The 16160-nt window shown below is 38.4% G+C and overlaps 1 protein-coding gene across 3 annotated transcripts in view; it reads left to right on the top strand.

Annotated features, from left to right (window-relative positions):
• LOC108697262 (myosin-binding protein C, fast-type) overlaps window positions 1-16160 on the top strand; it is a 70608-nt gene that overhangs the window by 22789 nt on the left and 31659 nt on the right. For all 3 annotated transcript variants that reach the window (XM_041571606.1, XM_041571605.1, XM_041571604.1), the window contains 10 exons: window positions 1258-1335; window positions 4957-5105; window positions 8463-8580; window positions 10766-10811; window positions 11446-11508; window positions 11747-11943; window positions 13383-13515; window positions 13829-13953; window positions 15500-15605; window positions 15813-15979. In XM_041571606.1, coding sequence (XP_041427540.1) covers window positions 1258-1335; window positions 4957-5105; window positions 8463-8580; window positions 10766-10811; window positions 11446-11508; window positions 11747-11943; window positions 13383-13515; window positions 13829-13953; window positions 15500-15605; window positions 15813-15979 — 1182 coding nt within the window. The remainder of the gene's footprint in view (window positions 1-1257; window positions 1336-4956; window positions 5106-8462; window positions 8581-10765; window positions 10812-11445; window positions 11509-11746; window positions 11944-13382; window positions 13516-13828; window positions 13954-15499; window positions 15606-15812; window positions 15980-16160) is intronic.

The following is a 16160-nucleotide window of genomic DNA, read 5'->3' as shown; positions in this document are numbered from 1 at the left end:
TGAATAGAAACTTATTTGGACAATGTCAACATTTAAAATGACAGCACTCTAGAAACTAGATTTCATTAACCAAGACCAAAAGCTGGGTTGAATCATATTGAGAGTCTTACTAACAAGTCATTTTGAAGATTTTTTTTGCCATGTCCCCTACCTGCTGCTTGCATGTTGTATTATTTCATTTACTGGAAAAAGATATTCAAATTAATATTTTAAACCTATGGAACAAGCACACATTTTAGCATGTCTACAAATATTCAAAAACTCTATTTTCTAATCAACCTCTAGGCTTTAGCACTAAATTATTTTTTTCCTATAAAATCCTATAAAACAAAACAGGTATTGCTGAAGTTAAAGCTTCTTAGAAAATCTGGAAAAAAATCATATATCATACAATATTTGGGAAACCTCTGAAGGTTTTGTGTGCAAACTGACCATAGTTTCTTTCCAATGCTGGAATTAACCATTGTATCGAATAATAGACTGGGAAAAGTCTTCACATGACCTTTTATAAGGGTAAGGTGCTGAAAAATATGGCATTTTGTTACATTTATTTTATAAATTTGATTTTAAAAGAACTCACAAATTAAGGTGCTTGAATGTGGAGAATATATATCTCCCATTGACTATTATAGAAGCTTGGCAGATTTTAAATGCCAGATTTTTCCAGTTTAAAAATTATTACACTTAGGGCAGAGACACATGGTCAGATTTGGGGAGATTAGTCGCCCGGCGACTGCCTTCCCCTGCCTTTCCGCCGGCTAGAATGTAAATCGCAGATGGGATGGCACTAAGGGGGCTTCGTTTTCTGAAGTCATCCGAAGTTGCCTCATGAAAACGCAGTGCTCCGAGTGCCATCCTGCCAACGATTCACATTGTAGCCGGCGGGAAGGCAGTTTGGGGAGATAACTCGCCCCACAGAAGAGGAGATTTGTCGCCGGGCGGTTAATCTCCCCGATTCTGACCGTGTGTCTCTGCCCTTACACAAACTATATGATCTGATCAACTGGAGCTGCTTCTGGACTATGCTCTGCTGTGGTGATCTACTGATAATCCATGTTTTTTTCATTTCTTCATATGTCTGATGTCAGGTTAGAGATTTATCAGAGGGCGTTGGTTACAAACTAAGGAGGCCATTAATTCACATTAAGAAACTCATGGTAGTTGTTCCAGCCATTTCCAGTAAATGATATAACATATTTATTTAATGCTTTGTTGCTTTAAGGAATTTATCCTTTTTTTGTCCTATTATCATTCCAGATACAAACCCTGAAGAACGTACTCCTGAACTAACAGGGCTGTTTATAGTTAAGCCAGACAATCTCACAGTAGAAACAGGTAAGTACTGCATGGAAATATGAGCCAGTTGAGTTAGAAAGCAGCACAGGAATAAACATTGGTCGAATTCAAGATTGGCGCTGTAAACAAATGGCCTTATCTGATCCTGGATGCTATAAAACACACACACACACACGCATACATATATATATATATATAATCAGCTGTGCCGGCACTCCAACCTAAGATAAATTGGGTGCAGGATCCAAAATTATGGGGCAGATTTATCAAGGGTCGAAGTGAAAATTCAAAGTAAAAAAATTCCAGCTATTTTTGTGTACTTCGTCCATCGAATAGGCCAATGTACTGTCTCTTTAAAACTTCGACCATTCGCAATCTAAAACCTGCCGAATTGCTGATTTAGCCTATGGGGGACCTCCTAGAACCCATTTGGAGTCATTTGGTGGACTTTGAAAAATCAAAGTTTTTTGGTGGCAAATACTTCGATTACAATTCGATCAAATGATTCGAATACAGCCTATTCAACCGAAGTTAAAAACATTTTTTAATTCATTTTTTCATAAATTTCGATTGGTCTTCAAGAAAACTCCCATTCGACCCTTGATAAATCTGCCCCTAAATGTACATTTGTAGACGTATCTGCACTCCTTTTTTTTTTTTCCTCATTTTTATTGGGTTTTCCAAAGCATAAAAGATTTACATTTTAAATGATCTTGTATAACACGATAAGAATACATAAATGCATGTCATGCAGTTAATATCACAAAAATATATAATAATTATATAGATATAAACCAAAATAAAAACAGATCTCGCATGGTGGAATTACCAAAACCAAATAGACTGTGATAATACAGAGCCACTAAGCTGCCCAATAAATAAAATAGTTATCTGCACTCCTTATCGTGAAAAATATATATTTATTTTCAGAAATCTCAACAGGGAGTGATATGTTGGAGTTCACAGTGATTGAAAATAAATATTTTTTTTATGATAAGGAGTGCAGATCCTTCTACCAATATACATGCATATATATACTGTGTATATATATATATATATATATATATATATATATATATATATATATATATATATATATATATATATATATATATATATATATATATGTGTGTGTAAAGCTTTTTAGGCCCTTTTTATGCAGAATGTTCTTTCTATTCTGTAGTGTGTTAGGAAGTTAGACAGGCAGCAGGGTTTTGTTATTATCCATAGGGTGTTATAGGCAAAACTCTTACTCAAAAGTGAATACATTTTTATAGAGACGGCAGATTTAGCAGAGGGGCCCAAAAGACATCCTAAAGGGAAATGAGCACCTTACCCACCAAACATGAGCACATTTATTAAGATTTTTACCAATTTGACAATTCATGACATTCTTTATTAATACCTGTTGAGCCTATAGATTCTTGTTGATTTTCTTACAAATCCTCTTATTCAAATTTGGTTCGTGGGCGACATTCTTTCTTCCAAATCTTAACCACTTATCTAGCAAGAAAACGCCAACTTCTTATATAAACCCTGCAGTACACTTCCAAAGATGCTTGTATTTGTTATTATTAACAGCTGAAGGTCTACCACCCTGGTAAGTGAGTCTTCTGCTAACTAAAAGTCAAAAGGCTCCCAGGCTTAAAGAATAGTGATGGGCGAATTTGTCCCGTTTCGATTCGCTATGAAATTCGTGAATTTCAAAATTGATGCCGATGACAATTCCGACGCCAACGACTTTTGACGCACATTCAAGTCAATGGACGTCCGTTTAATTGTCGCCGGCGTCGGAATTGTTGCCGGCGTCAAAAAACTTTGACGCTTGCAAATTTTAGCCGCAATTTTGCGAATTTATTCGAAACGCGCAAATTCGCTCCTGGTGAATAAATTCGCCCATCACTATTAAAGACTAGCTCACTGCCAACATCTATTGGGATGTTACCTTCACAGAAACAAAAGTACCTCTAGCAGACCATAATCAGACCACATTGTCTGTGATTACTGCTGTAAATTACGCAATGGTGCATTAGTGCAAAACACATGTGAACCTGACCTGTGGCATTTTCCTTTCAAGCGGCTGGCAAGAAGTGACATATAGCGGTCATCATAATGCCACATGCACCATAGCTCTGCATTTGTCAGTGTTTGTAAATAATGATAATAATCATGAAAACTAGAGGAAGAAAAGGATTCGAGGGGGGCATTTCAATATTATAAAAGAAAGCAAGAGTTAGAAAAGTGAATACATTGTACAGGTTGTATAAGAAGTTAGTTAGTACAGGTATGGGATCCCTTGGAATCTGGAAACCCCTTATCCAGAAAATTCTGGATTATTGAAAGGCCATCTACCACCAAGTCAATTTTGAGGAAAAAATACTAATTCCCTTTTTCTCTGTAATAATCATTATGACTTTTAATCTCATAATTATGACTTTAAAAAGTCAACATTATGACTTTTAAATGCATAATTGTGGCTTTTAAACTCATAATTATGACTTTAAAAAGTCGAAATTATGACTTTTAGGGGCAGATTTATTAAAAGTCAAAGTTTTTTTTTGGTTAAAACTCTCAAATTTGAATTATCCAAACTCGATTCGAGTTTTAATTTGAATTTCGAGATTTATCATACTCTGGCCCTTTAAGAACTTGAATTTGCCACCTTAAACCTGTTGAATTGCTGTATAAGTCAATGGGAGGGATGTTTGCAGCATTCCTGACATTCAAGTTTTTTTCAGAGAAAAAAACTTGAATCGAGTTTTTTTAATACTATTCGAGTTTTTCTAATTCGAATCAAATTAGATTTGAGATTTTGGGTTGATTTAATTCGTCCGAGCTGAAAAAATTAGATTTTTATTAATACATTTTGATAGGTCGAATTTAGAGATTATGGGAGTTTTAAAACTGGATTCGAAATTCAACCCTTGATAATTGTGCCTCTAAAAGTCATAATTTCGATTTTTTTAAAAGTCATAATTATGAGATTAAAAGTCATAACTCATAACTCATCAGAATTTTTTTTTTTTTTCGCTGGCCCCAGTGCTCTTCCGTATAAAACAGTTGCTTATACTTGATGTTAACTAAACCCTACTGGGTTTATTTAATGTTAAAATATTTTTCAGCATTAAGCATTGAGATCTAAATTATAAAAAGATTCCTAATCCGGAAACCCACAGGTCCCGAGCACTCCACATAATAGATCCCATATCTGTATTAGTAGAACAGAGGCTGTAATCGGTAGGGAAACATCGAATCCACTATTTTGGATCCGGTTGAACCCCCGAATTCTTCGCGAAAGATTTGGCTGAATACCGAACCGAATTTGCATATGCAAATTAGGGGTGGGAAGAGGAAAAACATTTTTTACATCCTTGTTTTGTGACAAAAAGTCATGCAATTTTCCTCCCCATCCATAATTTGCATATGCAAATTAGGATTCGGATTCAGTTCGCCCCCGGCAGAAGGATTCGAATCCTGCTGAAAAAGGCCGAATCCCGAACCGAATCCTGTATTTGGTGCATCCCTAGTAATAGGGAACTGACAGAAGTCAATACTAGAGACAGCACTTGTTTATCATATAACAGACAAAGCCAAATATTAATATAATATGTTCTTCATACTTCATAATTTGTTAAACTGTCTGATGTTTTGCCTTTCCAGGAAAAGACATTATTTTAACATCTACTGTTGATGCCAGTCAACTGAGCGTGAAACCCAATATTAAATGGTTCAAAGGGAAATGGCTGGAATTAGGGAGCAAGAGTGGCACTCGGTTCCAGTTCAAGGAAACTTTTGACAAAGAGAAGAAGGTGAGAGTTGACGCCTCTGAGAAAAGAAGTCTCATACACATGGGCTGATGCTGTTTCCAAATTTCCAGGCACCTTTTGTTCGTATCTTAACAATTCCATACTTTACCTGTAAGCAGTACTCCTCAATGATAGGCACATAGGTGTCCAGATGCTAATATTTGCACTGCTATAGAAGGGGTGCATAAAACAAACCATTCAACCAATATTTTGCAACCTTTTATCCTACATACTTTATTCTCCAGTGTGGAGTTTAAGCAGCAATCTGGTTGCTAGGATCCAGTTTACTCTAGCAAAAATAATAGCCTTGCATCTAGAACTGTTGAAATATATAAGAGCTCACAACATCACTGATAGCAGCCTGCTCTGCATTAGTTTTGTTATGTTCTAGGTCAGTGATCCCCAACCAGTAGCTTGTGAGCAACATGTTGCTCCCCAACTCCTTGGATGTTGCTCCCAGTGGCCTCAAATCAGGTGCTTATTTTTAAATTCCTGGCTTGGAGGCAAGTTTTGGTTGCATAAAAACCAGAGGTACTGCCAAACAGAGCCTCTTGTAGGCTGCAAGTCCACATAGGGGCCATCAATAGCCAATCACAGTCCTTATTTGGCACCACCCAGGAACATGTTTCCTGCTTGTGTTGCTCCCCAGCTCTTTTTACATCTGAATGTTGCTCACAGATGAAAAAGGTTGGGGACCCCTGTTCTAGGTAAACCAGATAAAATACTCTGGAGCAGATTTCCTATGTACACTTCATAATGTCATAATGTAGCATCAAGCAGGATATGGGAAGATAAGATAGGCCTAGCCGTTGAGTTTACAGACAGACTACTGCTCAATAGTAGTTAATCAATACATGCATACTGGGGAATGTCTTGTGTGAATGGGCAAATGGGACTGTAAGATAGGCTGCAGCTCTACAAAAATCTTAGACCAAAAATATTTATAATGGCATAGAAGAGAGTAGAATATAACATAATTTAGGGCAGGTGATAAGCTCTGATATGGCCTGTGCCCAGACATATAAGTAAAGGTGGCCATAGACGTACCGATAATATTGTATGAAACTAATTTTCGTATGATATTCGTTGTGTGTATGGTGGAAAATTAGACGACTGATATCGGCAGAAGACTTTGAAAATTTTTATCGGGCGCCTTTGAAGGCACCAGAACATCGGCCATTGTTAGTGCTGAATTGTCAGATACAGGTAGAATTCTATTGATTCTATCTGTATATCTGATGATTCAGCTCTACACGTGTGTATTGAAATGAAGGATCTTTCTTGGAAATATCTTTTCCAAGAAAGATCATAATTGTAATGTTTATGGCCACCTTTAGTGGATGGGTAGGAGGCAGGAGAGGGCTTACATGCCTTCCCCACATGTTGGCTTGCCGTTTGTGCCGTTTCTTACACGCTGCATCTCGCCCTGCTTTTGAGAAATGATCCCTATTGTGCCAACTGCTATGAGATAAGGTTGAGTTCTGGCAATGCTTCATTGCTGAAAGGGACAGGGCTTAGCAGTGATCCCCAACCAGTAGCTCATGAGTAACATGTTGCTCCCCAGTGGCCTCAAAGTAGGAACTTGTTTTTGAATTCCTGGTTTACAGGAGTTTTGTTGCAAAAAACCAGGTGTACTGCCAAACAAAACCTCCTATAGGCTGTTAGTCCACATAGGGGCTACCCAACAGCCAATTGCAGCCCTTATCTGGCACCTCCCAGGCACATTTTCCATGCTTGTGTTGCTCCCCAACTCTTTTACATCTGAATGTGGTGAAAGTTTCTGTTTCAAAGATGACAGTGAGTGATCCTGCGGTTGCAGATCTTATGATGAATACAGTAGCCACAGGGCTGGCATCTGATGACAAAATATTAGGAGCTGAGTTAAACTGTTTCAATAGTGGTTGGAATTAGTACAGTGGTGTAAGGAATAGTAAATCTGTAGTTTAGGGTCGGCAGTTATAAAATGATAACTCACCACACAAAGGAAGAGGCCCAAGTGCACCGCCCTGAGCCCTCACCACGGGGAGCGGACAAGCCGAAAAAACCTTTGAAGCAGGCACTCAATGAAGGCAAACTTCCACCAGGCAGATAAATTCAAAGTGAAGAGTTAATTGAGCCCACAGCATTACACGTTTCGTTTCATAAACATACTCACAGGAAACATTTTTTGACAAAAAAAAATGATTAGCAACTTCTGTTCAGCATTGATTGATGTTGTAGCACATGTAAAGTCTGAATTGTAATTCATTCTCTTAAACATTTGAAGTCAAGCTTGTTGTTCTCTCCAAGGCATGGATCAAGATCTATAGACTAGTGACTAGACTATAAAGAGCCTAGCATGGATGTTTTTAACTGCAGAATAAAAGAGTAAGTGAGATGGGACAACAATAAGAAAGACTAAATACCGTAATTCACTTAATTTCAGTATAAGTGTTTGGGTGAAAGTGGTTGAATCAGTTGTAAGTACAGGTAAGGGATCCGTTATCTGGAAACCCATATCCAGAAAGCACCGAATTACAGAAATGTCATCTCCCAAAGACTCCATTTTATCGAAATAATTCAAATTTTTAAAAATGATTTCCTTTTTTTCTGTAATAATAAAACAGTAGCTTGGACTTGATCCCAACTAAGATATAATTAATCCTTATTGGAAGCAAAACCAGCTTATTGGGTTTATTTAATGTTTACATGATTTTCTGGAAGACTTGAGGTATGAAGATCCAAATTACAGAAAGATCCATCCATTCAATAGTGGTCCTTAAGAGGGATATACATGAGCTGGAGAGAGTGCAGAGACTAAGTGCAACTAAACTGGTTAGAGGGAGGGAAGACTTAAATTATGAGGGAGACTGTCAAGGTTGGGGTTGTTTTCTCTGGAAAAAAGGCCCTTGCGAGGGGACATGATTACACTTTACAAGTACATTAGAGGACATTATAGACAAATAGCAGGGGACCTTTTTACCCATAAAGTGGATCACCGTACCAGAGGCCGCCCCTTTAGACTAGAAGAAAAGAACTTTCATTTGAAGCAACGTAGGGGGTTCATCACAGTCAGGACAGTGAGGTTGTGGAATGCACTGCCGGGTGATGTTGTGATGCTGATTCAGTTAATGACTATAAGAGGGACTTGGATGATTTCTTGGACAGACATAATATCAAAGGCTATTGTGATAATAAACTCTATAGTTAGTATAGCTATGGGTATATAGAATTTAATTAAAAGTAGGGAGGTGTGTGTGTATGGATGCTGGGTTTTCATTTGGAGGGGTTGATCTTGATGGACTTTGTCTTTCTTCAACCTGATTTAACTATGTAACTATGTAATGATAGCATATAAACTAAACATGTATTCTCTGGTAGGTGTACCAATATGAATTGAGGATTAACAAAGCAATAGTTGCAGATGCCGGTGGCTACAGGTGTGAAGTCATCTCTAAAGACAAGTGTGACAGCTGCACATTCAATATTGAAGTGGAAGGTAAGAGATAAACTGCATATTAATGCATAAAGGACAATGGCCTATGTGGCCAAAGTTGTTAACTAAAAATAAGAACATTTAATGATCCCCATCTGCCATTGCAGGAGCACTATAAGGTACAAAAAGGTGGGGAAAAAAAACAAGGGCGCAGGGCACTCTAATTTGCTTGTCTGAATGAAGTTAGGGGGCAGAAAGATGGACACCACATTTATCAACATGGTAAATTGTGGCCGATTTCACTTTGCACCCTGCCCTGCACTTAATAAATGACTCTGACACTCTCAGTAGAACAATTTGTTGTTCACAAGACAACCCCCCCCCCCAAATTCTTCTTAAAGGGATACTGTCATGGGAAAAAACATTTTTTCCAAAAATGCATCAGTTAATAGTGCTGCTCCAGCAGAATTCTGCACTGAAATCCATTTCTCAAAAGAGCAAACAGATTTTTTTATATTTCATTTTGAAATCTGACATGGGGCTAGACATATTGTCAGTTTCCCAGCTGCCCTCAGTCATATGACTTGTGCTCTGATAAACTTCAGTCACTTTTTACTGCTGTACTGCAAGTTGGAGTGATATCACCCCCCTCCCTTCTCCCCCCCAGCAGCCTAACAAGATAGCAGCTCCCTACACAAGATAACAGCTGCCTGGTAGATCTAAGAACAGCACTCAATAGTAAAATCCAGGTCCCACTGAGACACATTCAGTTACATTGAGTAGGAAAAACAACAGCCTGCCAGAAAGCAGTTCCATCCTAAAGTGCTGTCTCTTTCTGAAAGCACATGACCAGGCAAAACGACCTGAGATGCACCTACAACAAAAAAAATACACTTGCTGGTTCAAGAATTAAATTTTATATAGTAGAGTGAATTATTTGCAGTGTAAATAACGTAATTTAGAAATAAAAACTACATCATAAAAATCATGACAGAAACCCTTTAATTATAGCGGCCCAAACACACTTAAATTCATGTTAATTCTACCAAAGTGCATAAAAACCTTGCATTTATAATCTTGAACCCAATTCCAAAGATTCATGTATAAGACGGTATAATTTTAGTCAGATTGCATTTTCCTGCAAGGCTACTAAACTGATCTGATTCCAGTATATAGATGAACTGCACCTCACACCCTTCCTATGATATTCCTGCCCTGGTGGTGCAGCTCTCTCTAGATGGTCGGTATGTGTCAGTACATTGTAGAATGTTGAAGAGAATTGCACGAACACCATATATGTTGCTGGTGGGGAGCTTACCCCTTTTATTTTAGTGACTGTGCATCAACGTTTCGGGGGGGATTAACCCTCCCTTCGTCAATTCGTCAGGATACAAACATTTGTGCTACAAACATATTTAAAGCCTAGGGATACATAGAGTCCCACCCAATTACCCAAAATCCACCAGGGTGTTCCAAAGTGAGGCTTGACACTCAAAGTCCATTATGTTTTGGTATAAATGTACAAAGTCCAGTTACACATCACAGATCAAACATAATTGTCCCAATTTGGTTAATACATATTTCACACACACGATTATGAAATATTGTAGTACTACTCGCAACCAGCGGGAGTTTTACCATTATCTCTATTTTTCATTATTCCCACTGGCAAAGATTAACTTTGGAAAGGACAGTCATTTATCAACACTGGGCACATTTTCCCATGGGCATTAACCCATGGCAACCAATCAGATTGCTGCATTCATTGTTCTACTTGCAGCTGGTTTTTAAAAGCTAATCGCTGATTGGTTGCTATAGGTAACTGCCCATGGGCAAATTTGCCCAGTGTTGATAAATGAGCCAATGTGTCACTAAAAAGTGAAAAGATTATTTACAAAAAGCAAGTCAAGCTAAAATTCTCATTTAGATCCTTAGGTTGTACGGTCTCAAGTCTCCATATCCAGAACGCTTCGCTTTTGAGAAGGGCCAGCTTTATTCCATTACCTTGCAGTACCACAATTTTTGTTTTTGTGTAGGAGTATGTTGCTAATAGTGTTTCCTTTTTCACTTTCTCTTTCTGTTTACTTGCTTTTTGGGCCAATCTCTTTTATTTCAGGTTTATCATTTCTGCAACATATATGGTGTTCGTGCAATTCTCTTAAACATTAATCTGATTCCAGGCCATAAACGAATGTAAAGCCAAGTGAATACTCTGAGATGAACTCATTAAATTTTGTTATTTCTTCAGAGGCTGCTAAAGATGAAGGAAACCTTTTGCAAGCTTTCAAAAGAACGTAAGTACCTTTCTTACAACTGTGAGAACTAGCGTAAGATCATATGCATATTTTTTTCCCATAATCAGCAGAGTGCTCACTCTGACTCTTTATATTTGAACTTTGCATCTTATTCAGCAAGGAGCACACAATCAACATTTGGATGCAGAGGCGCAAGTATAGAGGAGCACGTACTCAGGGTCACCATTGGAGAAGCAGTTGGAAGTCCAGTCAGGGGCCCAGAAAGATGTGACAGTCCTAAATTGCAGAGGGCAGCATAAAACCAATAATTTTGGGTAGTTTGGGTTGGCTGGGGGTGTTTTTAGGAGTGTGCTCCAAGCAGATCTGGTAGGGAGAGACCTAAAAAGTTAAAAAAGGCATACTTTTCCTCTTTTACCAGGTTGTTGAAAACATTTCAGGATTTATTAATATGATTAGGCAGGCAGGCAGATATATTCTACTGTCATATAGAGTTCAAAGCTCTTGCGAGCAGGGCCCTAGGATCCCATTATTATTCTGCAACCCTTGTTTGTAAAAATATTGTTTGGAAAACATTAATGCAAAGCATAACTTGCTATCAATATATAAAGTAACCACGGTGAACACTATTGATGCATAGCCTACATAAAAATTGTATTGTGGTGCTTTATTCTAGGGGTGAAGGAAAGAAAAGCGAGGATGCTGGGGAGCTTGACTTCAGTGGTTTGCTCAAGAAAAGGTAATGGATTTGGTATTTAAATAGAATTATAAAATAATTGGAAAAAACCTTGTAGTAGGTTCAGTGATAGTGATGGGTGAATTTATTCGGCAGGCGCAAATCAGCGGCGAATTTTCCGCGTTTTGCCGCTGCCGAATACTTTTGGGGATTTGCCGCGAAAATTCGCCGGCGTCAACGTTTTTTGATGCTGGCGACGGAATCGACGTCGAATTGTCATCTTATGCTTTGTGTTCTGTAGAGTGGAGGATAAGCAAAAGGAACAGAAGAAAAAAAAGGATGAGGATGACTGTGGTATTCCTCCAGATGTCTGGGAGCTGCTGAAAAATGCCAAGCCCAGCGACTTTGAACGTATCGCCTTTGAACATGGCATCACTGACCTCCGAGGCATGCTTAAACGTCTCAAGAAGGTTAAAAAGGAAGTGAAAAAGAGTGAAGGTAAATTAAAAGGAGAGAAAACCCCAAAGGAGAATAAGGGGTAATTTCTCCTACATTTTAATACTTAAGAGCTTTTCCATTTAGAACATTTTATTTTAGTTTAGCTATTATTATATATTGAATAATTGTACAAAATCACCAGTTCGGACCAGAGAGTAGGGGTCTATTATAGGTGTGGGGCCTATTATGCAGATTTAAATTTGAATCTTCATATCTAAATCTACTAAAGAATCATTACAACAATAATTAAACCAAATTTTATTTTGTCTCCAATAAGGATTCATTATATCTTAGTTGGAATCAAGTACAAGGGTAAAAGGAAGTCATTTAAAAAAACTTTGAATTGTTTGGAGTCTATGGGAGATGGCTTTCCTGTAATTAAGAGCTATATGGATGATGGATCCCATACCTGTAATAACACATTATTTTTATGATATTTAACATATACAATACATATATTTACACAGGTCGAATCTGAGGACTGACAAGCTTAACCTCCTTTCTGTTGGGTAAATCTATCCTGACCAGTAGAGTTCGTTGAGGGGGGCTGGCCCTGTTGCGTGACGCGCAGCCGGGCCCCGCCCCCCTCCGTACGGCCGCATTTGGCCTAGTTTTCAATGGCGAATGGACTGCCGGGGGGCCCTGAGGGGGTGCTCCCCCGGTAGTTCCGCCACTGATCCTGACGAGAGAATATAGGGAAAAAAGAAACCAATAATAAGCAAAAGACCATAAAAATTTAATTAATGATATATAATAAAAGAAAATATTGTCCTGTAAATAATATGGTTATGCCATCACAATATGTGATAATTGTGCAGCCTATAAAAATTACAGGTGTTTTTGGACTTGTGCCTTTATGTGGTCAGGAATCCATGGACCACTTCTAATATCATTTTTCAAAACTGGGTGCTCTGTCCGTATCACATAATACATAATAAAACTAGAGAACAAGGTGAAGAAGTGAATTGCCCTGTAGAATAAAGATCATACAACAAAGCTTCAAGAAGTTCCACTGTTTAGGACCAGGATCACCTATAAATAGAATATCTCTCTCTCTCTCTCTCTCTCTCTCTCTCTCTCTCTCTCTCTCTCTCTCTCTCTCTCTCTCTCTCTCACTCTCTCTCTCTCTCTCTCTCTCTCTCTCTCTCTCTCTCTCTATCTCTCTCTCTCTCTCTATATATATATATTCTATATATTTACAGAGAAAGGTGCATTCTGATCAAGACTTTTTCCCCAGTAGTGTACTGGATACACTGCAGAGTTGATGGTCCTTTAATAAATAATGCCATAATGAAGCCTGGAAAAAGCTAAGCCAACTGAAGGGCATCAAGTATTACTCAAAAACATAAGAATTTATTTGCCCTCTCTAGGTAAATCGTGTATTTAAAGTTTATTATTAGCAAATAAATATACAATTACATTTTTCCCCCAATCTACAGCATTTGTAAAGAAACTGGAACCTTACTACTCAGTGGACAAAGGCAACAGAGTTAAGATGATAGTGGAAATCACCAATCCCGATGTTCCAATTAAGTGGTTTAAGAATGGGCAAGAAATAAAACCCAGTGCCAAGTAAGTGGCAGTATGTCTTACCTAAGACTTTTACTCTGGGTTGGAAATTCTGATGGTCAATCTGAAAAAATATCACATAAGGGCCCAGTACACTAAAAGTGATATTGCACCGGGTATGGATTAGCAGTTAACATTTAACTAGAGGAACAAGGGCTTCTGTTTAAAATTAGGTTCCTACTCCTCCTCGTCCCTAGTCATCCAAAGATTAATAGTTATTTATTCCCAGTTCCCAAAACCTATTTAAATATCCCAACCAAATTAAATGAACGATGCTATTCCTTCTTGATTTTTATCGCTTTTCTTTTTTTTGCAGGTTTGTATTTGAGAACATTGGCCTAAAAAGAGTTTTGACCATCAACAAATGCACTTTGGCAGATGATGCCGCTTACGAGTGTGTCATTGGTGATGAGAAATGCTTCACTGAACTCTTTGTTAAAGGTGAATTTAAAAGAATGCTGGTAACTGTTTCTTACCATCCAGTGTCGGACTGGGACACCAGGGGCCCACCCAAAAACCTTAGACCAGGGGTCCACTCTCAGTACTATTATTCTTCATCTCCTCAATCAACCTCTATTCTCCTAGTTTGTTTTCTTTACATACTTTAATCTATTATTCCATATATTTAGCCTCTTTGTTCTCATATAATAGAGAATGGCCATGAAATAGGCATAGGCAGCATGAGGGCCCACTGACACTTTGGCCCACCGGGAGTTTTCCTGGTATCCCGGTGGGCCAGTCTGACATTGTTTCCATCTACTATAAGGTTTGGAATATCACTGTCCAACTTTGCAAGCTTAAATATTTGCATTTATAGGTCAAATTTTTGTTTTTCATGGTTTTCTTTTTATTGGTCTTCATTTCTAGTGATGGGCGAATTTATTCGGCAGGGGCGAATTTGCGCAATTAGCCACCTGCGAATAAATTTGCGAAACAGCCACAAAAATTTGCCGGCATCCAAAAAAACAAATGCCAGCGTCCAAAAAAATGAACGCCAGCATCAAAAACGGATGCTGCCGTCAAAATGCTGGTGCCGTTTCGCAAATTTTGCGGGAAATTCACTGATTTTTTGGTGAAGCGAAATGGCACAAATTCGCCCATCACTATTCATTTCTAATTTCTTGTAGCTATTCAGCTATTTAGACTTTTGCTCAGCAGCTATCCAGTTTTGTATTTCAGCAGCTGGTTGCTAGGGTCTTATTTACCCTAGCAGCAAGGCAGCAGTTTGAATGAGAGACTGGAAAATGAATAGGAGAGGCCTGGATAGAAACATAAGTAATAAAATATGCAGAGCAATAGTTTGTTGGCTGATGGGGTTAGTGACCCCCATTTGAAAGCTGAAAAGAGGCAGAAAAGGAAGGCATATAATTAAAAACACTATATAAAAAAAATAATGAAGACTATTTGCATAGCAACTGAGAATAGGATATTCTATACCAGTGATCCCCAACCAGTAGCTCGTGAGCAACATGTTGCTCTCCAACCCCTTGGATGTTGCTCCCAGTGGCCTCAAAGCAGGAGCTTATTTTTTAATTCCAGGCTTGGAGGCAAGTTTTGGTTGTATAAAAACCAGGTGTACTGCCAAACAGAGTCTCAATGTAGGTTGACAATCCTCATAGGGGCTACTAAATGGCCAATCACAGCACTTCTTTGGCACCCCAAGAACATTTTCATGCTAGTGTTGCTCCCCAACTCCTTTTACGTCTGAATGTTGCTCACAGGTTCAAAAGGTTGGGGATCTCTGTTCTATACCATTATAAATGAGGCCAATGAACAGGTCATGACTGAGCCTATGTAGACTTGTCTGGAGAGCAGAAAATCCACAGCTCAATTCAGCCCTCAACCAAAGGAGTTTTCAACCCTACCTGATAAATATTGCCCCTCTGACTTTGAAAGATATGATCTTGAAATAAATCATTCTGAAAAACATACTCTACTTGGTATATGCCATTGTCAGTCATTCTGTTTTTCTACCATGTCCTTTTAGAGCCCCCTGTTTTAATTACCAAACCACTGGATGACCAACAAGCATTTGTAGGAGAGAAAGTTGAACTGGAAGTTGAGGTTTCAGAGGAGGGAGCACAAGTTATGTGGTGAGTCTTTTTTCAAAAAAAAAATCAAAAGAAAGCAGTGGTTTCCAGTGTGTGGGCTTGCTTTCCTCCTTTGGGGTCAAAAGTGGTGAAAAGGAGAGTCCAGCCTAGAAGGTTAGAGCTGTCCTTAAACTGCTACAGTGATATCATGACATAACTTTAGGCTAATGGGGGTGCTGAGCAAATATTGAACTTAAATTCTGTGCCTAGGATGAAAGATGGAGTTGAGCTGACTCGTGAAGAGACCTTCAAGTACCGCTTCAAAAAGGATGGTAAAAAACACATTTTGATCATTAACGATTCAACAGTGGAGGATAGCGGACGCTATCAAGTTATGACAAATGGTGGAAAGTGTGAAGCTGATCTTCAAGTAGAAGGTAGTTCATTTTATTCATCCTCTTTCATATTACTGCCATTACATGAACAGAAAAAATACTCAAGGGTTGTAATAATAATTAAAAAAACATAATAAGAAGACAATACTGGATGAGCCATTTGAGCTGCCCCTTACTGCTTCATAGTCTTAGTCTAGTGGCACAATTGGCACTGCAACTGCTA

Source organism: Xenopus laevis, chromosome 7S (genome assembly GCF_017654675.1).
Source record: "Xenopus laevis strain J_2021 chromosome 7S, Xenopus_laevis_v10.1, whole genome shotgun sequence".
NCBI lineage: Eukaryota > Metazoa > Chordata > Amphibia > Anura > Pipidae > Xenopus > Xenopus laevis.
The sequence above is the reverse complement of the archived record's forward strand: the minus strand, read 5'-3'. Positions and strand labels throughout refer to the sequence as shown.